This window comes from Oncorhynchus nerka, linkage group LG4 (assembly GCF_034236695.1).
Source record: "Oncorhynchus nerka isolate Pitt River linkage group LG4, Oner_Uvic_2.0, whole genome shotgun sequence".
Lineage (NCBI taxonomy): Eukaryota > Metazoa > Chordata > Actinopteri > Salmoniformes > Salmonidae > Oncorhynchus > Oncorhynchus nerka.
In genome coordinates this window covers 54,392,209-54,417,842 of record NC_088399.1, presented here as the reverse complement: position 1 = coordinate 54,417,842, position 25,634 = coordinate 54,392,209, and the positions used below count along the sequence as shown (strand labels likewise).

At 41.8% G+C, this 25,634-nt stretch overlaps 1 protein-coding gene across 4 annotated transcripts; it reads left to right on the top strand.

Moving 5' to 3' along the window:
- The first annotated feature begins 488 nt into the window (after nucleotides 1-488).
- pbxip1a (pre-B-cell leukemia homeobox interacting protein 1a) lies at nucleotides 489-22,467 on the top strand. Of its 4 annotated transcripts, none has more exons than XM_029657842.2 (10): nucleotides 489-766; nucleotides 1,667-1,750; nucleotides 2,118-2,199; nucleotides 2,412-2,485; nucleotides 2,669-3,230; nucleotides 4,442-4,669; nucleotides 7,393-7,430; nucleotides 10,463-10,555; nucleotides 15,465-15,645; nucleotides 18,948-22,467. In XM_029657842.2, exons 2-10 carry the CDS (start codon nucleotides 1,673-1,675, stop codon nucleotides 19,982-19,984), a joined length of 2,373 nt encoding a protein of 790 aa, XP_029513702.1. In that variant the 5' UTR covers nucleotides 489-766; nucleotides 1,667-1,672; the 3' UTR covers nucleotides 19,985-22,467. The 4 variants fall into 4 exon arrangements, with proteins under 4 accessions (XP_029513702.1, XP_029513700.1, XP_029513699.1 ...); XM_029657840.2 differs by having other exon boundaries at nucleotides 1,632-1,750; nucleotides 18,948-22,466; XM_029657839.2 differs by lacking the exon at nucleotides 489-766 and adding an exon at nucleotides 892-1,030.
- The last annotated feature ends 3,167 nt before the right edge of the window (nucleotides 22,468-25,634 follow it).

The following is a 25,634-nucleotide window of genomic DNA, read 5'->3' as shown; positions in this document are numbered from 1 at the left end:
TTAGAGCGCTCAATCGACTATCTTCTCAATATAATAGACAATCTTTGACTGTAGTAATGTATGGTATAAATTGACGCCATTAGTAGTGCCCCTTCAGAAAGTATCAGATGCATAACTTCTGTGTTAAAAAAAAAAAGACAATTACATACGAGCATAATATAGGTTTTCTTAATTTTGTAAATGTGTATTCAATATTTAAGGTTTTATTAAAGTGGTCAAATGTGGTTCAGGATGAAGATTTAAGGGTTACAATAAATTACAATAGGCCTACAGGTGTCCAACACAGACAGAGACAAAACTGTACAGTTTATTTTAGAATCTGACGAAAGTGGGAAGCAATGGTGGAACAGATGGGCAATCCCCTGCAACAGGGTTGAAGTCAGGCGGGAAGTCCGGACAAATATAGCTCAGTACAGACGTGTCAATGTACGGCTGGTTGAAGATGCCTCCCCTCCGGTATATAATGTGCACATGCAAGCATCTTATCATCAGTGAAAGAAGGGGTCTGTATCCATTACCTGACACCAATTTCACCTGCGCGCGTCAATCAAGCCGTTTTCGTTACACAACACATCACTTTGGTTGGTTGTTCTTTTTAAGGGAGGTAACGCAACCGGCCATATTGACATCCCATTGGAAAACACTGTGCAGCATCGGAGTGACGCAGCTTGGAATTCCCGAATATCACGACCGGAATGCTACCTGTAAAATAAAATTACGAGGACTATCGGAGCTAAAACGGTGAAATTGAAGAGAAATAAGCGGGGTAAAGAATATGCTATTTACATGTATTTTATTATTTAGGGGAAAGTATTGTGTGTGTGGTCAACGCGTGGCTATTGTACGCGGAAGCGAGTGCTTAAATGTGGGAGTGATTGCATGCAGCCTTCGTTTACCATTGGAAGTTGAACAAAGTATGCTATATAGTGTCTACAAACATTTTGTTTCCAGTGAATTTGGCGTCATGACTTCTACTCTTACTTCACTTCACTTCTCACAGGAGCAAACTGATAATTCACACGACGGAAATGTAAGACTCGGGCAAAAAAAGATAACATGTCGCCTGGGTTTGTCAAAGATTACGGCACAGAAGTATAGAAACAATTGAGTCTACAGTGTGAGGCCCTAACCAAGCAATAATGAGGGTCCGTCTTTCTTTAAAATAGCCACTTACTCTATCGCGATTCCTTCAATGTTTGTCACTTATCAGTTGTCTCAATTTAAATTGCAATAATGTAGTTTATCTTAATGTTAGGGTTTATATGCTGTTGCGTATGCTACAAATTACATTGATTGCAAATGGAGCTAGAATGTATGCTATGCAGTATTTCTCAGTTCTATTAATGTCAGATTCTTCACTGTAGGTGAACAATTTAGTGTAATATGATCTCTGATACAATGTTGGTTTGAAAAGCACTTTTCCAATACACATATTTTTTTCTCTACTGATACTTTATTAGGCCTATATGAATTTAATTTGTGAAAATGCATGATGAGAACCCAGTGCAAGTAGATCACAGTCCTCCTGGCCTATATGTAGATACTGCAGACATTGTGAAACCACGGAGTTATTATTGGGTCATTCATAATTACATATTTGTTACAAGTGAGTGAATCTCTGTTCTCTGCAGAATACGTTGTAGTTTCTGTGCTGTGCCTCCTCAAGGGGGCGATGTCTGACAACAGCAGCAGCACCGGTAGCAGCCGCAGCGGATCCTTGACCACCAGTTGGACCATGCTGTCCCCAGAGGTAAGATAGATTGGTACAGGGTGTCTATGGTGTGCCAACCAGACCCATGTTTCAAATACTTAAATCAATTAAAATACTTTATGTGCCTGTTTGAGCTTGCCTGGCAAAAGTCCTAAAACTGCAAACACTGCCCATCTGGCACTCCAGGCAGATTCAAACAAATGCTGAAAGTAATTCAAATCCAGGTCTGGTGCCAATTGTAATGACAAGAGAATAGTCTGATCTCCTCAACACAGTATTGGATGTCAGGTTAGTATTTTCAACGAGTTTTATATTACATTTCCATTAGATGAATAGATGACGGTTTAGTTGAGAATGATATGCCCTCTAATGAGATCATAATAACCTACTGCCTTCTACATTTCAGGAAGCTGCTGAAATTGTTGATCCTGTGGATGGTGGGACTGAGTGTCTTTGTGATGTCCCTAGTCTGTCAGAGGAAGTCACAGGTACCTGGGCTCTCACCAATACGGTTTCGCTATGCTTTCTGTGTGGAGTATTGTGTTATTGTCCTAATGTATGGCTGTTGCATAATGAAGTCGTGTGTGTGTGTGTGTGTGTGTGTGTGTGTGTGTGTGTGTGTGTGTGTGGATTGAATAATAAATGCCATGTGTTATGTCAATGTTATTAACGTGTTAACATTATGTTAATTCTGTTCCAGGGGCCACTGAAGAGTCTAAGCCGAGTGACCAGGAGACTCCAATAGAAACAGTGTTGTCAGAGGAGGGCCAACAGGTCTGTACTGTGAATCCCTAATGAACACAATTCTTTCTGAGGGCATCATTCTCACCGCATAATCTTTCATAATACAAAGTAAAAAATGGTGTCTTATGTTATATGGCATATGTCTATGGTTATAACTCATTATTACCAATGACTATTAAGGTTTGTGCTTTTATATTCTCCTCTGATTGCCAGGAAATGGCTCCTGATACCTGTGAGGGCCCTGTCCCCTCCAGACCTACCCTGTTAAGCCCATCCCCGACTAACTGTGTGCCCCTTGACCATGACCTGGAGAGTCAACCTGAACCCCCCATCATCCATTCTATGGTAACCAGCTCCCCCACTGACAATGAGCAACTCGCTGCCATGCCCTTTGTCACTCATGTCGACCTGGTTGTACCATTGGATGCATCCTTCACAGAACCACCCCCCTCAGAGGTTGAGCCTGAGTTAAGCCCCGTCCCTGAGAGCTCTCCTCTTGATACCCACACTGATACAGGCCATGTACCTGAGAGTATTGCCCTAGAGACTAGTGCCCCTAGTGCCAAACACGACCTAAGCATTCACACAGAGACTCCCACCCCAACGGGCCCCCCATCTGACACTGTCACTGATATTGGTCCTGCCTCAGAAAGCCCAGCCCCTGATAGTCCTCCTCCAGATACCATTGGTTCAGAGAATGCAGCACAAGAGCCATCACTGGAAACGGGGGAGACAGAATTACCTGAAAAAGTGACCGATATACCAAAGGAAAAAGGTATGGATGTGTACACTAGGTTGGAAATCAGGAAACATTTTCTGAGATGACATACAATTAACACTAGAACTGCTGGCTTTCTCAGCCTGCAAGTACACGCTAGAGAACGCAGTCTGGAGTCCCTTTAAGCCTACACATCAGATTCACCTACTGTGCTGTAATCAACCTAAATATCTACCTTTGTATAAAAATATAATAATTTTTTGATTGAATGTAGTCATGTCTTAAGAATATTTTATTTAGATTATTTGTATATTTTGAAGTACATAACATGTGCATACACATGTAAAGTACCAGTGAACAGTTTGGACACCTACTCATTCAAGGGTTTTTCTACATTGTAGAATAATAGTGAAGACCTCAACTATGAAATTACACATGATATCGTGTAGTAACCAAAAGTGTTAAACACTTTTTTTGGTTACTACATGATTCCATAAGTGTTACTTCATAGTTTTGATGTCTTCACTATTATTCTACAATGTAGAAAATAGTCAAAATAAAGAAAAACCCTTGAATGAGTAGGTGTGTCAACTTTGACTGTTACTGTATGTATTATTCTACAAAGGCCTACTTCAACAGTTTCTTGCAATAAAAAGACTACAAATTGTATCCATTTTATTTGTACATTTGATGAGTAATGGTAGGTAATATAATCCAGTCAAATAAAATATAAAATATGAATTCTTACAAATGCATAATAATACATGAATGCTTACAAATGTTTAAAAAAAATATATGTTTTTTAAATTATAAAAGAAATGGAAAGGCATTTGTCGACTGGTATCCACGTTAAGAGTAACGTGAAGCATTTTTTCTTCTTTTGGCTCTGTACTCCAAGTTTGGATTTTAATTCACATCCAGTCAAAATAATTTGCCAACACTTGAAAAATGTTGCAAACAAAAATGTAAAAGAAAGCCAGCATTGTCATCACCATAGTGGATTTCAGGCTCAATATCCGCCATCCGACTCCAGTTCATCCAAATTCAAATGTCAGTGACCGTTGGACTATGGCGGTTCTATTGTTAACGCACAGCTACAAAAACAACTTTTGCGCTAGAATTCCTCAGAAGACAAATCTACATTCAGAGCATTCTCTACAATCTAATACTTTTGCATAAATAGTTTCAATACCTTTAGTGCATGATTAAAAAAAAAAATCTCTGCATATTATCAATCTTTCTGCTCTTATTCTCTCTCCCTCTGCTAGAATCTCCCAGTAGCTTTGACTTTGGAAGAGCTGACACGAGTGCTGAGGAAGGAAATGGTCTGAGGAGGAGAAATGTGGCACCAACAATGACATCGGAGGAGGAAGATGATGATGAGGAGGTGGAGTTCAAACTGGCAGAGGGGAAAGGGGGGAAGAAGGGCTTCTCTATGAACACCTGCATTGTGGCAGCCCTGGTCCTGCTCTGTCTAGGGTCCCTCTTCCTCTCTGGTAAGTTCAGCCTGAACCAGGTTGTTTCATTTTTAAAATGTAATTCCTTATGGAATGGACAGTTGAATACACAGTGGCTCAACAATGCTTCATTATTTTGATCTATAGAAAGTCTACAGCCCCCTTGGATTTCTTCACATTTTATTGTCTTACTAATTGGGATTAAAATAGATTTGTCTTTTTTTTTTTTGTCAACAAAAGGAAAGGAAGGAAAAGGAAAAACTATATAATTATAAACTATATTTAAACAATTAATTAAAAATAAAACCCTAATATACCTTGATTAGATAAGTATTCACCCCCCCTCCCCCCTGAATCAATCATGTTAGAAACAACTTTTGGCTAGTGATTACAGCTGTGAGTCTTGGGTAAGTAATAAGAGCTTTGCACACCTGTATTGTGCAGTATTTGCCCATTTAAGAAAAACAAATGTAAAATATTATTCTTCAAGCTTTGTCAAGGTGTTGGGGATCATGGCTGGACAGAAATGTAAGTCTTGCCATAGATTTTCAAGCAAATTTAAGTCAAAACTGTTACTTGGCCGCTCAGGAACATTCACTGTCTTCTTGGTAAGCAACTCCAGTGTAGATTTGGCTTTGTGTTGTAGATAATTGTTCAGCTAAAAGGTGAATTATTCTTCCAGTGTCTGGTGTAAAAGAGACTGAAGCCGGTTTTGTCAGTGCTTAGCGCCATCCCGTTTTGTTTTCATCCTTAAAAAACGCCACAGTTTTTGCAATGTCAAGCAAACCCATAACATGATGCAGCCACCACCATGGTTGCAAATAGAGGCAGTTACTCAGTGATGTTGGATTTGCCCCAAACATAAGGCTTTGGATTAAGGTCAAAAAGTGTATTCCTTTGCTGTGTTTTTTGCAGTATTACTTTCATATTCTGTATATTTTTCTTTTCGCTCTGTCATTTAGGTTATTATCCTAAGTTATCTCCCATCACAGCCATTGAAGCAGTTTTAAAATCACCAGTGGCATCATCGTGACATCCCTAAGGAGTTTCCTTCCTGTCCAACAGCTCAGTTCAGAAGGACGACTGCATCTTTGATGTGTCTGGGTGGTTTAATACATAATCTACAGCATAATTATTAACTTGACCATGCTTAAAGATATATTCAATGTCTGATTTGTTATTGTTATCCAGCTACCAGTCACTGCCCTTCATTAGGCTTTCAAAAGCTCCCTCGTCTTTGTAGTTGAATCTGTGCTTGAAATTCAATACTTGACTGAGGCATCTTACAGATGTTGTAGGGGACAAGGGAAGGAGTGGTCATTCAAAAATCATGTCAGCCCCTATTATTCAACATGGAGTCCATATAACTTATGTGATTTGTTAACTCCTTTGTTTGCCTAAATGCAATGACTATTTTAGTTATGACATTCGTATTAATTTGTTTTTAAAAAATTGTTTTTTGCATTTTCCTGGTCACTTTGACATGGACTATTTTGTTTAGATCAATTTGTAACCTTTTTTATTATTTATATATAACACTACCATTAAAAAGTTTGGGGTCACTTAGAAATTTCGCCTCTTAAGTCCTCAACTGGCAGCCTCATTAAATAGTACCCACAAAACACCAGTCTCAACGTCAACAGTGAAGAGGCAACTCCGGGATGCTGGCCTTCTTCGCAGAGTTTCAAATAAAAAGCCATCTCTGAGACTGGCCAATAAAAATAAATGATTAAGATGGGCAAAAAAACAGACACTGGACAGAGGAACTCTGCCTAGAAGGCCAGCATCCCGGAGTCGCCTCTTCACTGTTGACGTTGAGACTGGTGTTTTGTGGGTACTATTTAATGAAGCTGCCAGTTGAGGACTTGTGAGGAGTCTGTTTCTCAAACTAGACACTAATGTACTTGTCCTGTTGTGCACCGGGGCCTCCCACTCTTTCTATTCTGGTTAGAGCCAGTTTGCGATGTTCTGTGAAGGGAGTAATACACAGCATTGTACGAGATCTTCAGTTTTTTGGCAATTTCATGCATGGAATAGTCTTCATTTCTCAAAACAAGAATAGACTGACGAGTTTCAGAAGAAAGTTATTTGTTTCTGGCCATTGTGAACCCACAAATACTCATGCTCCAGATACTCAACTAGTCTAAAGAAGGACAGTTTTATTGCTTCTTTAATTAGAACAACAGTTTTCAGCTGTGCTAACATAATTGCAAAAGGGTTTTCTAATGATCAATTAGCCTTTTAAAATGATAAACCTGGATTAGCTAACACATCGTGTCATTAGAACACTGGAGTGATGGTTGCTGATAATGGGCCTCTGTACACCTATGTAGATATTCAGTTTCCAGCTACAATAGAAATTTACAATATTAACAATGTCTACATTGTATTTTCTGATCAATTTGATATTTTAATGGTCAAAATGTGTTTTTCTTTCAAAAACAAGGACATTTCTAAGTGATCCCAAACTTTTGAAAGTGTTGTTTTTTGTGTGTGTTGGGTGTAGTCTTTCTATTGGCTTTGTATCTAGTCATCATCAGCAGTCGTCATTGCAGCAGGGACTTGAGGTGTAACAACTGTTAATGATTTGAAAACTGAAATTAGACAAGTTGAGAGAGCTGACAAATTACACTTCAAGGTCATTAATACAATAGACTGCAATGGCATCAGTGTTTTTATTTTGGAAATAAACTATTTAGTCATGTGCCTTTTTAATATATGTTACAAAAGTTTGGAAAATGTTTTATTTTCTTTTTTGACAGATGACTCGGATGAGCTGAGTGGGGCAGAACAAAACCAGGTCTGTTCCTCTATCCTACTTCCTACCTTTCAACAATGTTGTATTTGGGTGGAAGTTAAAGGAATTGTAATAGAATGATATTAAAGGGGCAATCTGCTGTTCAAACAACGACAAAGCGACCACGCTGCCACTGTTTTGGTAAACGGCTGAGGGATGGGGCTGGAGAAATGTAACTTTTAAATTCATACACAAAGCTATGGACTCGAGGACTGGCCATCCATGAGATCCAAATTATAGTTTTACAAATCTTTTAAGGCTATACAGTATTTACAATTTTACATTGGTGTATAACAAGCTTATATTTTGGGTTCTGATGGGTATTTGTTATATATATATATATATATTTTTTTAATCTAGGGGTGTATTTCATTTAAAAGTAAAGAAATTGATGTACCAATGGCAGATTGACCCTTTAAATCAGTAATTAACATCTTCCTTATTAGACTAAACTTTTATAAGATATTTATTGTTCCCAATCTTCGCTTTACATACACCTTAGCCAAATACATTTTAAACTCAGTTTTTTACAATTCCTGACAATTCATCCTAGTAAAAATTCCCTGTTTTAGGTCAGTTAGGATCACCACTTTATTTTAAGAATGTGAAATGTCAGAATAATATATTTGTTTGAGCTTTTATTTCTTTCATCACATTCCCAGTGGGTCAGAAGTTGACATATTAATTGAGTGTATTTGGTAGCATTGCTTTTAAATGGTTTAGCTTGGGTCAAATGTGTCAGGTAGCCTTCCACAAGCTTCCCTCATGATTCCATCTATTTTGTGAAGTGCACCAGTCCCTCCTGCAGCAAAGCACCCCCACAGGGGATGCCACCCCTGTGCTTCACTGTTGGGATGGTGTTCCTCTAGCTCGCCAGCCTCCCCCTTTGCCTCCAAACATAACGATGGTCATTATGGCCAAACAGTTCTATTTTTGTTTCATCAGACCAGAGGACATTTCTCCCATGTGAAGTTGCAAACTGCAGTCTAGCTTTTTTATGGAGGTTTTGGAGCAGTGACTTCTTCCTTGCTGAGCGGCCTTTCAGGTTATGTCGATATAGGACTCGTATTACTGTGGATATAGATAATTTTGTACCTGTTTCCTCCAGCATTTTCACAAGGTCCTTTGCTGTTGCTGAGCGATATGACATACTATTGTTTGTATAGATGAACATGGTACCTTCAGGCGTTTGGAAATTGCTCCCAAGGATGAACCAGACTTGTGGAGGTCTACAATTTTTTTTCTGATGTCTTCCCTGATTTACTTCAGATTTTTCCCATGATGCCAAGGAAAGAGGCACTGAGTTTGAAGGTAGACCTTGAAATACATCCACAGATACACCTCCAATTGACTCAAATGATGTCAATTAGAAGCTTCTAAAGCCATGATATAATTTTCTGGAATTTTCCAAGGCTGTTTAAAGACAGTCAACTTAGTGTATGTCAACTTCTGACCCACTGGAATTGTGATACAGTGAATTTATAAGTGAAATAATCTGTCTGTAAACAATTGTTGGAAAAATTACTTGTCATGCACAAAGTAGATGTCTGAACCGACTTTCCAAAACTAGTTTGTTAAGAAGAAATTTGTGGAGTGGTTGAAAAACTAGTTTTAATGATTCAAGTGTATGTAAACTTCTGACTTCAACTGTATATAACTACTGTGTTGATTGTATATAATGCTGATTTATTGATTATATTATGTTGTGCATTTACAAGATATGTACAATGTTGGATACTTCCATTCAAGGGTTTTTAATATTTTCTGCATTGTGGAGGAATAGTGAAGACATCAAAACTATGAAGTAACACATGGAATAATCTAGTAACCAAATAAGTGTTAAACAAATCAGTGTCCACCCTTTGCAGCAATGACAGCTTTGCACACTCTTGGCATTCTCTCAACCAGCTTCACCTGGAATGGTCTAACAGTCTTGACGGAGTTCCCACATATGCTGAGCGCTTGTTGGCTGCTTTTCCTTCACTCTCCCGAACCATCTCAATTGGGTTGGTGGTTGTGGAGGCCAGGTCATCTGCCTTGAATTCTAAATAAATCACACATGCAAAACCTTACATGCAGAGATCATCCGTTCACCTACTCTGCGTCTCACAAAGACATGAAGGTTGGAACCCAACTCTCAAATTTGGAGTCATCAGACCAAAGGACAGATTTCCACTGGTCTAATGTCCATTGCTCATTTTTCTTAGCCTAAACAAAGTCTTCTTATTGGTGTCCTTTAGTAGTGGTTTCTTTACAGCAATCTGAACTGTTGATGTCTGTTATTTGAACTCTGAAGCAATTTCTGAGGCTGGTAACTAAACTTCTCCTCTGCAGCATAGGTAACTCTGGGGCTTCCTTTCCTGTGGCGGTCCTCGAGAGCCAGTTTCATCATAGCACATGATGGTTTTTGCGACTGCACTTGAAGAAACTTTCAAAGTTCTTGATTTTCCGAATTCCCTGAACTTCATGTCTTGAAGTAATGGACTGTCGTTTCTCTTTGCTTATTTGAGCTGTTCTTGCCATAATATTTAACCAGGCAAGTCAGTTAAGAACAAATTTTTATTTTCAATGACTGCCTGGGAACAGTGGGTTAACTGCCTGTTCAGGGGCAGAATATGGACATGGACTTTTGACCAAATAGGGCTCTCTGCTGTATACCACTCCTACCTTGTCACAACTGATTGGCTCAAATGCATTAAGAAGGAAAGAAATTCCTCAAATGAACTTTTAACAAGGCACACCTGTTAATTGAAATGCATTCCAGGTGACTACCTCATGAAGCTGGTTGAGAGAATGTCAAGCTGTCAAGGCAAAGGGTGGCTACTTTGAAGAATATCAAATATATTTAGACTAGTTTAACACTTTTTTTTGGTTACTACATGATTTCGTAGTATTGATGTCGTCACTATTATTCTACAATTTAGAAAATAGTAAAAATAGAGAAACCCATGAATGAATAGGTGTCCAAACTTTTGACTGGTACTGTATATAGTGCTGTGTTGTTGATTGTCTGTGATTTGTATTCTGCTGGACAGGACTGGCTAAACAATCCTCAGAAGATGAAGGAGCTTTTGGACAAACTGACACAAGAAAATCATCAAATCTCCCAGTTAGAAACACAGCTCCAGGTCAGCCCATGAACCGTATTATTATTTTGGAGTGGCTGCGGATCCAACTTTTTTGTGATCTTCAGTCAACTGGACTAAAAGATCCATTGCTTCCCGACGCCTCTGCATATGTGTGGATCACAATCTGAGCATGTGTATATTCTCTACTTTAAGCACCGAGAACGGGTTACTCAAGCGAATGTTGCTTGTTTAATAAAGTTAGATCAAAGCTGAATTAATGTCTGCAATATCACAATGATCACAGTATTCTACGTTTCATAATTTATATTTGGTTCTGTTATGTACTTCCTATGATCATTATGTGATCTTGCAGACAAAAGAATCATAAAACACGGGACGAGATGTTAACTGTCCATTGTGCCAATAGATGGAATGCACTCACATGAGATTTGCCGTGATGTTGACAGAGTGGCATGGGAGGTTTATTTCTTAGACTGGGGTAAGATGTCAATTTTGGGACACATCCTCAGTAGTGTGCCTTCGAATCAGTGGGTGTTTCGGCCTTTAATCACTAAACACCCTCATCAAAGGTGGCCAGCTAAAGGGTAATCAAGCCTTAGCTTGTGTCCCATGCCCAATTAAGATGTCCCACGGGACTATGCAAGGCAGGGGCGTCCTCTTCCCTGAGCCAGCCATACAGCTGACCGCATACCTCATATGCCCTCCTCAAGTTGGAGGGATCTGAATTGGGTTCTCAGGTGGGGGTGGGGGGTCATGAAGTTATAGCCCAGCAAGGGTCCTTCCGTTTGATCCAGATCCACTGGCTGCCTCTTTCAGCTGCTTGAGAAACTGCTCTGACGGTCTGCCGCAGAGCCTGTCCATGGATTCCAAGTTCTTTCAGCAACCTGATGATGGAAGAAGCCACGAATCCTCTGCATCCCACTTCAACTGGCCAGACCTTTGCATTCCAGCCACGCTGAGTTGCGTCTGCTGCCAACTCTGTGTAACAAAGTTTCTTACGCTCGTAGGCCTCTTCAACCGAGTTTTCCCACGGGACTGTGAGCTCTATGATGTACACAGCCTTTCGTGAAGGGGACCAGAGTACCATGTCTGGCCTAAGGTTGGTAGAAGCAATCTCTGGTGGAAAAATGAGTTGCTGGCCAATATCGACAAGCATCTTCCAGTCCCGGGCCATGGCTAGGTGTCCAGTTTCTGGCTTTGTAGGAGGATACTTGGGCCTTTTCTGTCCCTCCCGGATGAATGTTGTTGTTTTGACGGGATTGCTTGTTTTTGGAGGTAATGAATTGGTTGCACTCCTCTTGGTCTCAAGTGCTGCAGACAGGCTCTTGAGGACCTGATTGTGCCTCCAGGTGTAGCGGCCTTGTGAGAGGCTGGTCTTGCAACCTGTCATTATATGCCTGAGAGTCGCTGGAGCTGGGCAGAGGGGGCAGGTCGAGTCCTCGCCATACCATTGATGTAGATTTTTTGGTGATGGAAGCACATCATAAACAGCTCTTATGATGAAGCTGATGTTGCTTGCCTCCATTTGCCAAAGCTCACTCCAGTTGATCTTTCTCCTCTCCAGGCCTTCCCACCGCGTCCATTGCCCTTGTTTAGCAAGAGAGACAGCCTTTGCACTTCTTGCAGTCTCCTCCTGTCTGCGCACCTCCTCGACCACCAGCTTCCTGCGTTCAGATGTTGTTGCCTTATGGAACGTTGGTTTGCTTGCTGCCAGGCCAAAGCCTCCTCTTCCATGCTGGATATTCCCCACAATGTCTTGGTGTCTCAGGGCTGATGTTGCTTGCTGCACAGCCTTGGATGATGTCCATTTCCGTCCAGTTTGTAGGAGAGGTGCAGCCTTGCTAATGGTCTGGTCTTTGGAGTCCTTCAATGTCATCTGAAGTCTTACTTTAGAGCACTTGTACTCCTCCGTTAGACTTGTAAGAGGTAGTTCAAGGACCCCTTTGCCATACAGGCCGATGTTACTCAGGCATCGTGGGACACCCAGCCATTTCTTCACGTATGAGGTAATGGTTCGCTCCATCTTCTCCACTGTTGTTATTGGGACCTCATAGACGGTGAGTGGCCACATTACCCGGGGAGAAGTCCAAACTGTAGGCACCAAAGCTTGAGCCTCCCAGGCAGTAGGGTCTTGTTGATGTTCTCAAGACCGTCGGCGATGTCCTGCCTTACTTGCTGCACTTGATCTTTATCCCGGAGGCTTTCGTTGTACCATCTACCCAGGCTCTTGATGGGTTGCTCAGACACCGTTGGTATCGGGTCATCTCCAATGCAGAACCTCACATCTTTAAGCTGTCCCTTGACTATGGAGATGCTTCGAGATTTGCTTGGCTTGATTTTCATCCGGGCCCACTTGATGTTATCCTGCAGTTTTGCAAGTAGCCGCCTGGTGCATGCTGCAGTGGTGGTCAGTATAGTCATGTCATCCATGTATGCTCGGATAGGTGGGAGACGGAGCCCTTCCTTAGTTCTCTCACCGCCGACCACCCATCTCGATGCCCTGATGATGACTTCCATGGCCATAGTGAATGCCAGAGGAGAAATTGTACAGCCTGCCATTATGCCTACTTCCAAGCGCTGCCATGTTGTTGTGAAGTCAGGTGTTGTGAAACACAATTGCAGGTCTTGGAAATAGGCCTTTACCAGTGTAGTGATGGGTTCTGGTACGTGGAAAATGTTGAAGGATTCCCAGAGGAGTTCATGGGGAACTGAGCCAAAGGCATTGGCCAGGTCGAGGAAGATGACATAGAGGTCTCTCTTGTCCTTCTTAGCGGTTTGGATCTGGTGCCAAATCATACTAGTATGTTCCAGGCGACCAGAGAAACCAGGAATGCCTGCTTTCTGTACAGATGTATCAATGTACTTGTTCCTTTCCAGATAAGTGGACAGCCTCTGTGCTATTATACTGAAAAAGATATTCCCTTCGACGTTGAGAAGGGAGATTGGTCGGAATTGACTGATGTCTGTCGCATCCTTCTCTTTCGGGATTAGCACACCACCAGCCCTTCGCCATGCCTTTGGTATTATTTCCTTCTGCCACACTATCCTCATGAGCCTCCAAAGAAAGCGTAGGACATCCGGGGCGTTCTTGTAGAGCTTGTATGGTACTCCATTAGGACCAGGAGCAGAGGCCGCTCTTGCTCTTCGGACAACGTTCTCTACTTCCCTCCATTTTGAGGGTCAGTGTCCAGATTGAATTCTGGTGGTTGAATAGGTGGGATGTCATGTGGGATGACTATCTGCTCATGCCTTTTCATGTCCTGGTGGACCTTTTCCAGATGTTCTTCCAGTTCAGGCTTTGGAGTTTTTAGGATTCCGCACTTTTCCTTTGCGAAGAGATCTTTGACAAACTTAAAGGGGTTTTTATAGAACCGTGTTCTTGAGTGTACCTTCTTCCTACGAAGTTTCCTTAAGTTTTCCGCTCTTCGCAAGGTTGCCAGCCGACATTTAATGTCTGCTTGGAGTAGCATGAGACCTTCTCTCTCTGCATCAGAGGCCTTCTTCCACTGCTTCCTCAGCTGCCTTCTCTCTCTGACAAGTATCTCGATCTCCTGCTGTCTCCTAGATTTGGCTGGCAGGGGTGGTGTCTTGCCACTTCTCCTTTCGTTTACTCCAAAGCGCTCTTCTCCGTAGTGGTAGATAATGTCTCCCATCCTTTCAAGCTTTTTCTCTGCTGTTCCTACCTGTTGTTCCTAGATTTTTGTCAGGTCGTTGTTGATTGTTTCCCACTCTCTCTTTTCAACAGCTTTGGGCCACTTCACACTTGGTCTGTGCCCTTTGATCTTTTCCTCTTTAGAGGTCTCTGTGGTTGGGTGAGTTCATCCACCGGCATTTCTGTGCTTGTGTTATCCTCCTCAGTTACAGGGGTGCTGATGCTCTGCGAACTTTGGTTTGCGTCCCGTCGCTGTGCTTCATTCGACTGATTTGACTGGCTGCTTCGTAAGAAGTACTGGTCAATGCGAGGTCCCTGTCTCTGCTCTCCCAAGCACCTTTTCCTCCCTTGATGGATCCTTAACCCCCTTGCCGATGTTACTCTCTCCCAACCACAGCTGCACACCTGAAGTGTGTGTCCTGCTGCTGTTATGGTTGTCTCATGTGCTGTGTTCCTACTCGTAGTCGTTTCCGTTCCTGGGTCCGTAACCGTGTGATCAGTCGTTGAGCCATCTTGCGCCCCAGCTCTCGCAGGCTCTAGGGGTATGTTCCTTTGTTGACTTTCAGTAGCACTTAGCGGGTGTCTCCAACATACTGAAACAGCGTCGGAGACTGCCAACATGGGTAGCTAGCCCATGACAGCCCCAGTGGGGTCTATTCCCTCCGGTCAGCTGTCTCTCCAAGCTGTCACACAGACTTTCCTATGTTGTCAGCTGTCCTTTCACAGCAGTCACTGGACTGGTCCAGATGATCAGAATCATAAAACACGGGACGAGATTTTAAAAACTGTCCATTGTGCCAATAGATGGAATGCACTCACATGAGATTTGCCGTGATGTTGACAGAGTGGCATGGGAGTGGCATAATTCAGTTTTGATCTAACTTTTATTAAACAAGCACCATTCACCTGAGTACTCTGTTTTCTGCGCGTAAAGGAGAGAATATACATGTGCAGAACTTTGAGCCGCACAAATCAAATTTTATTGGTCACATTCACTCATTTAGCAGATGTTATTGCAGGTGTAGGAACACAAGCATTTTGCTAGCTCCAACAGTGCAGTAGTAGCTAACAATTCACATCAATACACTTAAATCTAAAAGTAAAAGAATTGGAATAAAGAAATGTATAAATATTAGGACGAGCAATGTCTGAGTGGCACGAGCATACTCAGAAGCTACGGATCTTTGGACTTAAAGATCCCAAAAAAGTCGGAGCCACGGCCTAATTATTTTTAAGAAATATTTTTAGAATCATTATGTCCTACCTGTCTAAACTTTTTTCCCCTATCTGTTATAGGCCCATAAAGAAGAACTTGACTCAGCACTAAATGCAGGATCAGCAACGGGTAATGAAAACAGAAAAGGAGATCTGGAGCAAGAAAATACTATGAAAGAAGAGCTGTCATCCCTGCCTGGCCTGAAGGAGGAGCTGGAGTCGCTGAGGGCCAGAGTGACCGAACTGTCCCAACTCACTGCAGGTACGGTATTTTCATCTCACTGTGAATTCCTTAATGAATCATTAGTGCCTTTCTTCCACTGCTCATATATTCATTTGTTTGGTCATGTACAGTCGTGGCCAAAAGTTGGGAATGACACATAATTTTTCAGTCTTCTGCCTCAATTTGTATGATGGCAATTTGCATATACTCCAGAATGTTATGAAGAGTGATCAGATTAATTGCGAAGTACCTTTTTGCCAAATGAACTGAATCTCCAAAAAACACTTCCACTGCATTTCAGCCCTGCCACAAAAGGACCAGCTGACATGTCAGTGATCCTCTCGTTAACACAGGTGTGAGTGTTGAGGAGGACAAGGCTGGAGATTACTCCGTCATGCTGATTTGAGTTCGAATAACAGACTGGAAGCTTCAAAAGGATGGTGGTGCTTGGAATCATTGTTCTTCCTCTGTCAACCATGGTTACCTGCAAGGAAACACGTGCCGTCATTATTGCTTTGCGCAAAAAGGGCTTCACAGGCAAGGATATTGCTGCCAGTAAGATTGCACCTAAATCAACCATTTATCGGCTCATCAAGAACTTCAAGGAGAGCGGTTCAATTGTTGTGAAGAAGGCTCCAGGGCGCCCAAGAAAGTCCAGCAAGCACCAGGACCATCTCCTAAAGTTGATTCAGCTGCGGGATCGGCAGGTGTGAGTGCATCTGCACGCACAGTGAGGCGAAGACTTTGGAGGATGGCCTGGTGTCAAGAAGGGCAGCAAAGAAGCCACTTCTCTCCAGGGAAAACATCAGGGACAGACTGATATTCTGCAAAAGGTATAGGGATCGGACTGCTGAGGACTGGGGTTAAGTTTTCTCTGATTCCCCTTTGAGATTGTTTGGGGCATCCGGAAAAAAGCTTGTCCGGAGAAGACAAGGTGAGCGCTACAATCAGTCCTGTGTCGTGCCAATGCATCCTGAGACCATTCATGTGTGGGGTTGCTTCACAGCCAAGGGAGTGGGCTCACTTAAAATTTTGCCTAAGAACACAGCCATGAATAAATAATGGTACCAACACATCCTGAGAGCAACTTCTCCCAACCATCCAGGAACAGTTTGGTGATGAACAATGCTTTTTCCAGCATGATGGAGCACCTTGCCATAAGACAAAAGTGATAACTAAGTGGCTCGGGAACAAAACATCGATATTTTGGGTCCATGGCCAGGAAACTCCCCAGAACTTAATCTCAATGAGAACTTGTGGTCAATCCTCAAGAGACCGGTGGACAAACAAAAACCCACAAATCGTGACAAACTCCAAGCTTTGATTATGCAAGAATGGGCTGCCATCAGTCAGGATGTGACAGCATGCCAGGGTGGAATGCAGAGGTCTTGAAAAATAAGGGTCAACACTGCAAATAATGACTCTGCGTCAACTTCATGTAATTGTCAATAAGAGCTTTTGAGACCTTATGAAATTCTTGTAATTATACCTCAGTATTCTGTAGTAACATCTGCTGCTTCAATGTCTTTAGATATTTTTGTCAAACTTAGAAATTTATATTTGTGTCATTCTCAACTTTTGGCCTCGACATTATACATAAGTCAATTTTGGTAAATTTGAATAATAAATCACCCGTAGCTCCTGAGTGGTCCTGTGGTCTAAGGCACTGTGTCTCGGTGCTAGCGTCGTCACTACAGACCCTGGTTCAATTCCAGGCTGTATCACAACCGGACGTGATTGGGAGTCCCATAGGGCGGCGCACAATTGGCCCCGCACCGTCCAGGTTAGGGTTTAGCTGGGTTGGGCGTCATTGTAAATAAGAATTTGTTCTTAACTGACTTGCCTGGTTAAAAGTTAAATGTAAGGAAGAACTGAAATTCCAATAACTTCTCAATAAGCTAAAAACTCGAAGCTTTTTATTTCAAGTTGTTCCTTTTTATTTTTTTTATTCAAATCAAATAATTAATTGAATGCCTTAAATTTGAGTTTACCCTCACCCTGATCAAAGTGAACTGTATGGTTCAGTGGAGGTTTTATTACTGCTGTAAGTCTCTGCTTCAACATGCATGTGACAATCATACAAGCTGTTTTAGAATACTCCATACTAACTGTACTATTTGTGACTTGAGTGTATATAGTATGCTTATTGGTCATAGTATGGATGTAGTTAGTATGCCAAAAGTTTGCGGATGTCGTACTAAATTTTCCAAAATATGAAGTATACACGCAGTGGACACTATCTGTACTTTACGGCCCATAATGCAATTCTTCAGGAAATGGGCATGCTTCACATCGTTTTCAGATTTGAATAGAATGGCGGAAAATATGCAGCCGAAGTACAACGAGAGCGGATAGAAATTCATTGCTTTAACTAATTATGACAAATGTTGAGTAATGTAATGACTTTTCAAATAAGTTACCTTTCACGTTATGTTGGCTGACAATTTGTTAGCTATGCTGTCCTTACGAACCACATAGCATACCATTACACTATGTACCGGTATGTTACCTAGCTAACGTTACCTAACATTAGTTGGCTACTTATACATCAAACTTGCCAGTATATTAACTATATGCTATCTAACTACCCAACGTGTATTGCCTTGATTATTCCCGTCATTCTTCGCTTAGCTAAATGGTATTGTCGTTGTGCGTTCTCAATGGGCATTCATTCGGATGCTTTTGTAAATTTGCTTTGGATATCTACTCAGATTTGAGCACTCGTCTGTGTTTACCAGAGCACAGAATAATGAATTTACGAGAGCTCAACACCCGTTGAATATGGCCAGTTTCAGTAACCGTTGGCAACAATTTAATTACGCTTTTTTGCCAACAGCACAGTTAGTCTCCAATGCTCTGGACAACATAAACGGCCAAACCAGCTCTGTTAGGGCGAGTAAAATGGTCCTAGTGGTCTCATTTTTGTCTGGAAGTAGCTGGCAAGCTAGCCAATGTTCGCTTAGGTGCTTGACAGTTGTAAGGTCAGAACGGCTCACATCAACCCCGCTCCGAGAGCGACACGCTCTGAGTCTACGAGCAGACTTTAGCACTCCAGATAAATTTAAGGACAGTAGTTCAAATGTCTAACAAGTAATTTGTTATGCTAACTAGTTAGCAGGAGGTTACATATCAACAGCATTAACTTCCGGTAGACAGGCGAAGAGCTAGTACACTCAACTGAAAGGTTACCGTTTGTTTACAGTATACTGTAAACAAAGTAGTGTGTGTGTATATGCTCATTAAGTATACAGTATGTTCGTATGGGTATTCAATCACAGCTCTGGTTTGGTAGCTGAATGTGCATGCACTCACTGATTTTGTTCTGATAATGTCTACCTCAGCCAACCAGGATACAGCCCCACTGCCCTCAAGCCCAACTCCACCACCTACTGGCCAACCTGGAATTAGCAACCAGAGTAGCACCACAGTAGTGCCCGAAAGGAGGAGTGACCTGAAAGAGGGTGCCAGGGTGAAGGAAGAGCTTCAGAGGCAGAAGGTGCTGTTGGAGGAAAGCAGGAAGAGACTGGAGGGGAGGAAGAAGGATGAAGGATACCAGAAGAGGGTAAGGGAGAGCCTGGCTAATATCCAGAGGAGGCTCAGTGAGCAGGTGGAGAAGATGGGGAGGAGTGAGGGCAAGAAAAAGCCATGGGAAAGCAGGAACAAGGATGGGAAAAAAGGCATGGACCACAGCAAAGGCCACTGGAAAAAGGAAGAGAAGGAGTGGAAGGGAGAGAAGTACTGGAAACACTGCATGGAGGGCAGATGCAAGGAGAAAGATGAGAGGGACTGGAAGACTAACAAAGAGAACTCTCATAAAGAGGCCTGCAAGAAATCCCAGGATAAATGGGAGAGGGAGAAGAACGAGCGCAGGCTGGACAGGGATAAAAGAAAGCAGGAGAGGCTCTGGCAGTCCAGGAAAGACTACAAGAAAGAGTCCAATCACCATCAACAAGACTCCAACTATCAGGAGCAACATCAGCCCCACCAATATGAACACACAAGCTTCTGGAAGCACCAGGAAGAGAAACTTGGACGCAACGTTCGCCCCCTGGCGGGCTGCAGCAGTGTTGAGGACTGCGCTAGCCAGGAAGGGCTCGTTCCCGTGGAACTGTCTGAATTTGAGGAGTTGTTAGATGGCTACCTGAGCAAGCTGGAGGGGGCTACGTCGGACAGCAAGGCCGAGATCCAGAAGTTGGCCGCCATGTTTTTCCGAGACGGTGTGTTCGTCCATGACAAAGTTCTCTTCGGTGACTTCGTTGAAGATGTGGTGGACATTTTAGAGGACATGGTGGACATTTTGGAGGATGATGACTCCCTGGAGGAGGCGATGGAGGAGTTTGAGCGAGAAGCTTTGTGGAAGTTTGCAGCCACTACATAGATAGAAATAAACCAGAAGACGATGCAACATCAAGATACAGCACTGGTATTCCATGGTGGTATACAGCAGGTGTTTTAAAGCTTCCGAAACAAGGAGTGATCTTGCATTTCGTAAACATGTCCCTATCTCTGCATCTATAATTAGCTGAAATCGTTCTTGTCTTTTGGGACTCGGTCGTTACCTCCTTATGTCAGTTCATGTCATGTTTTCAATTCCAAGCCCTACATGTTGACAGTTGTGTGGAGTTGATTTGTATAAAGTGTTTGGCACTTGTAATGTCACAGTTCAAGATTAGAACAGGATAAGATTCACAGCAATGTGAACTCGATGTTCCCACAACAACCGATTGCCAATCAGTCTCTCATCTGTTGTCATGGTCAGGATCAGATCTAGTTGAACCGGTTCTGTATCCGCTCTGATAGCTTCTGTTGTATCAGCTCTATACAGTGCTGTGTAGGCGCTAGGCCCTTAGTGGTTGGTTTCTGTTTTTTGCTAATTGTCTTACCATTTGAGTATAATGGTCAGTGAAAGCAGAACATTCTGGAACATTTTAATGAAAGCAGAAGGTGCCCTGCCAAGCCAGGACGGGGGCCCAGCTCTGCTGCCTCAATCGCTTTGGCACAAGCAGGAGTTCTTACTACTTATTCACACTGAGCTCATGTGGTGTCCTAACGTGGCAGGAATCAATTCGAATATAGTACTATGCTGAGTTAGACATTGATAAAGGAGTGCAAAACCAAATTGGCAATTTGACACATCTGAACTATTGTTTTTGACACATTTTGATCAGTCAAAGGTATTTTCAATAAGCACTCTTATTGGTTGCATTTTCCTTTTTATAGTTATTTTGATTACGGTGATATAACCTGGAAAATATGTCTATGAGATCGGTTTAACTGATGTTTTGTCACGTAATGCCATTTACCTTGAGTTCATGCAAGATTTCAGTCAAACTAAGTACAAGGTTATGACATTAGTACAGATTAAAAGAAATGGATGGTACTTTACAAGAGTTGAACCTGTATACATTTCTAGATGACTGTTTTTATTTTTATCTGTTGTCACACTCACTGTATCAATTACATTAGGCTTTCAGGTTTTAATAGCTTTTTTTGTTTTTTTTTAAAAGTACGATAAGACTCGTCCCTAATTTAACTTAGCATTTTAACATCAAACCAACACTAGCTGTTCAAATGTCATGTCCTTTAAAGTATATAATGTGAAAGAAATTGCTTAAGTTTTATTTTGAAGATTTTGTTTCTTCCAACGATGTGCCTTTATTTATTTATAAGTCAATTTTCACACTTGGATTGACAGTGTTTGACAGACAACTAAATTGGTTTGCTTCTGTAAGCTGAAGAATTCAAACTATTTGTTAACTTGATTTTTTTTGGTCTTTTGTGAAGAGAAAAAATGTAGGAGGTTACTCCTTTTTGTGAATTTAATAAGATATAGTAAGTAATATTTTAATGTTTTTGGTTGAATTTAAAACCTGTAAATGTAAATTCATTGTTCAAGCTTTTTGACCGAAGAAGTGTAGCGATGATGTGGATAAATACTTAAAATAATAAGCAACTTGAGCGGTTATAAACAAACTGCATAATTTTTTGTAACTCTCCAAAATGCACATGATTACATGTGTAACAAAATGTTATTTTACAATGGACATATCCTTTAGATAACTTAGGAGTCAGGGCAGTCCCAGTTTAGCATTTAATAAAATTGAGTTAAGTTGAATGAGTAGTCTAGTCTCAGCAGCCGTCTCTTAGTGGGTTTGTGTTGGACTTTTAAATTAAGATTACAATAAAAATCTTCATCTTGAAAGATAATGCATTTTTATTTTTTTTACAAATATATATTTCCCTCTGTCTAAAGGCTTGTTCACACTGGCAGTTAGTTTGTAGCTTGCTACATAACTTTTGAGTGACAGGAAGCACGAGCACCACCGCCAATCAGCCTGCACCAATGTGCTCACACCTGTCGTTACTATGACAAATAGCCATATCAGCAAATAACTGCTGTCTGAACACGCATATATACAATTTGGTCACTTAACTTGCTGTTTGGACAATCAGTATTCTAAAATGAATTTGATTAACAACTGATTTGAGAATTTAGGCAGTGTGAACAAGGCTTAGCTGTACGTCACTTACGCTACTGGCGGAGGAGGGGGAAGTACATAAATGTGTGGAATTAATATTTTGTCTCCACATTACTAGACATTTATGATGCAGACTAATCCCTTGTAAGTAATAATGAAACTAAGAACCTCAAAGAAACATGCACGTGACGACACGTTCATGTCCACACGTAACACACCCCCTTAGCACTCTATGTGCGTCCCAAATGACACCCTATTCCCTTTATAGTCCACTACTTTTGACCAGGGTCCTATACAAATGGCCTAAACGGGGAATAGGGTGCCGTTGGGGACGTAACCTATGAGTGACTGGACAGATCCTGACCAGATGAACTGATTAGTAAAACAGTCAGTAATGATGGATGTTTTCTGTCCAACACTTTAAACCCGCAGAGGCTGTCATACCTATCATTCTACATCCCACAATCACCTGGTCAGGCAGAGTCTAATACTGGGCCTCCGCACTAGGCCGAGCTACATAGTGAACAGGATGGAGAGAAAAAAGGCAAGAGTGGAGAGACGATTCTCCACACCTGCTGGCTGCTGCAACCAGACCATACTTCACGAGGTGGGATGAAATATGACTGGTTTTCATTTTAATACTGTTTTGTCTTTCCTCTCTCAATCTGATTTTATGTTGTTTTCTGGATTACCATGATTTAGTTGCTGGCTTTATTTCAGTATCTCTACAATGGATATAAATGTAACATGTATAGACTTTATAAGCAGACTTGTTTATTTCTCGTATTTGCAGTCACTCCATATTGAATCAATACAATGGACTTTGTCATCAACGTAGTTGTCTCCCAGTTCAAGACCTTTGCTGGGAATGATGGATCCTCAAACACCCTGAACAAAGGAGTTCAACAGCCTGGTGGCCTCTCAACTACCTGCTTTTGTTAAGGTAAATGGTCATAAGTAGTGCACTACATCGGGCATAGTGTACCATTTGGGATGTAGCCTTAGCCCTCTTTAGCACCCACTTAATACTTGGCATCCATTTCGCAGTACATTATTATCCAGAGCAGTGAGTGAGTGGCTGAATGACAGCCTGATAACAAGCATCCTATATGTGGGTGATTGCAGGCCTAATCCTTGTCTGCAATTTCTATTGCTCTCTGATGAGCTTGCATACCCAAACACACACTCATGCACCCAAAGTAGTGCACTATATAGGGAATAGGATGCTTTTTGGGATGCAGTCACTGATATTTGCTCTGGCATAAACCTTCCATTTTATTCTGCAAAATGACACTAACCAAAGTTAGAACTCCGACTCAGTGCCATATGATCTGTAGTATTCTTGACCATTAGATGGCAGAGTAGCCTTTCCATGCAGCTCATTGCTAATCCAGTCTGGGCCCGAATGGGTCACTGTCCCCTCTTTCCTCTCTGATTGCCTGCAGAATACCAGCGATACAGGCGTCATCGAGCAGCTCATAGGTTCGTTGGATGAAAACAACGCAGCAGCTGATTGGAAAACTTACCAACAAGCAAGGGGGCTTTTAGCCAATAAAAACAATGTGTGGGATTCCGTTGGATGTGTATCAATGTGCAATTAAATGATCCTCTATGTAGCTATGTGGCAAGCTTTTAATCTGAATTGACATGCACAATTATTCAGTTGATCATTTTCTAAAGCAGGAGACTTTGAATAAAAGGATCCATTGTCTTAACTCTCCTTCTGTCTATTTTTGGTTCATTGACATCTATTACTCAGAGACGCACTGGCCATAGGGCAATTCTGGAAAATGCCAGATTAGCTGTTCCATCTTTAGCTCAATGGGCCTGTCTAAATGGTGGATTGGAGGCCTAGAGGGGGGAAAATGGGCCTGCTTGTTGGAAATGCCGGGGGGGAGATTTCTGGACTGTCCACCACCCTTTTGTACATCCTCTCATTTAGTGTGGGTGTATTACAACCTTTATTTAATAGCATAATTGGATAGTAACACTATACTGCTCCCACAATTACATGAGTTACAGTGATCCTATAGGGGTTCATAATGCCTGTACAAAGCAGCCTTTCCGATTGTTACACAGTGATGTAAGTGCAGTCTACATCCCTGCTGCTAACTACCATCTGTGTGTCCATTACCAATCTACATTTTATCCTAGGTCAACAACAATACATTGGATACAGGAAAGTTGCTTGCCTGTCCATGTACTTTATTGTTTAATTACATGTACATTTAGTTTGTTTAGTGAATGGTCAAAAATAGTGCACTATATGGGGAAGTAGATGTTTCCATTGCAATTTTGATACTGGGCATCAGACTTTGGACTTTATATCCTAATTAAACACAAGGTGCCAGTGTGGGCGTGATGGCTGACAAATCATTGTCAGCAATGAGAAACAGCGTGACCCCCCAGGGCGGGAGATTGGGTAGGACTAGACTTCTAAGTGGGACCCTCCTGTCTCAGCCTCCAGTATTTATGCTGCAGTAGTTTGTGTCGGGGGGCTGGGGTCAGTTTGTTATATCTGGAGTACTTCTCCTGTCCTATTCGGTGTCCTGTGTGAATCTAAGTGTGCGTTCTCTAATTCTCTCCTTCTCTCTCTCGGAGGACCTGAGCCCTAGGACCATGCCCCAAGACTACCTGACATGATGACTCCTTGCTGTCCCCAGTCCACCTGGCCATGCTGCTGCTCCAGTTTCAACTTCCACCTGACTGTGCTGCTGCTCCAGTTTCAACTGTTCTGCCTTATTATTATTAATCGACCATGCTGGTCATTTATGAACATTTGAACATCTTGGCCATGTTCTGTTATAATCTCCACCCCGCACAGCCAGAAGAGGACTGGCCACCCCACATAGCCTGGTTCCTCTCTAGGTTTCTTCCTAGGTTTTGGCCTTTCTAGGGAGTTTTTCCTAGCCACCGTGCTTCTACACCTGCATTGCTTGCTGTTTGGGGTTTTAGGCTGGATTTCTGTACAGCACTTTTAGATATCATCTGATGTACGAAGGGCTATATAAATAAATTTGATTTGATCAAAAGTTGTGTGTATGAGAGGGGTAAAGATCACTACAGTCCACAAATTAGCCTAATGCCTCAATCACACCCACAGTACATTAATTTCCAATGGAACGCTGCATTTGCCTTGCAGCATTTCGTTGCAGAGAAAATTTCAGTGCGTTCTGTGTGGTGCATATGTAGGATTTATCGAAAGTATGCATCAAACTGTATGCATCGAAGGTGTAACAGAAATGGTAGTAGAGGATGAATGTTGAACTTTTGCTGCACACATATCCAGATGTTACGTACCATTTTATGGAATGACAGTGTTGGTGTGATCTAGGTGTAAGTCTAAACTTGTGTTAATTTCATAAAATGAAACTGGCAGTTAATTTTGGATATAAAGGGTTGTGCAATTAAATGGGTAGCCTAGTGGTTAGAGCGTTGGACTAGTAACCGCAAGGTTGCAAGTTCAAACCCCCGAGCTGACAAGGTACAAATCTGTCGTTCTGCCCCTGAACAGGCAGTTAACCCACTGTTCCTAGGCTGTCATTGAAA

What these genes read in the sequence shown, in the direction of transcription:
- pbxip1a (XM_029657839.2), top strand. Translation starts at nt 917, where the DNA reads ATGCTATATAGTGTCTACAAACATTTTGTTTCCAGTGAATTTGGCGTC. An exon ending in TCTGTCAGAGGAAGTCACAG is followed by an intron (nt 2,200 to 2,411) that starts GTACCTGGGCTC and finishes ATTCTGTTCCAG; the next exon opens with GGGCCACTGAAGAGTCTAAG. An exon ending in AGTTAGAAACACAGCTCCAG is followed by an intron (nt 10,556 to 15,464) that starts GTCAGCCCATGA and finishes TATCTGTTATAG; the next exon opens with GCCCATAAAGAAGAACTTGA.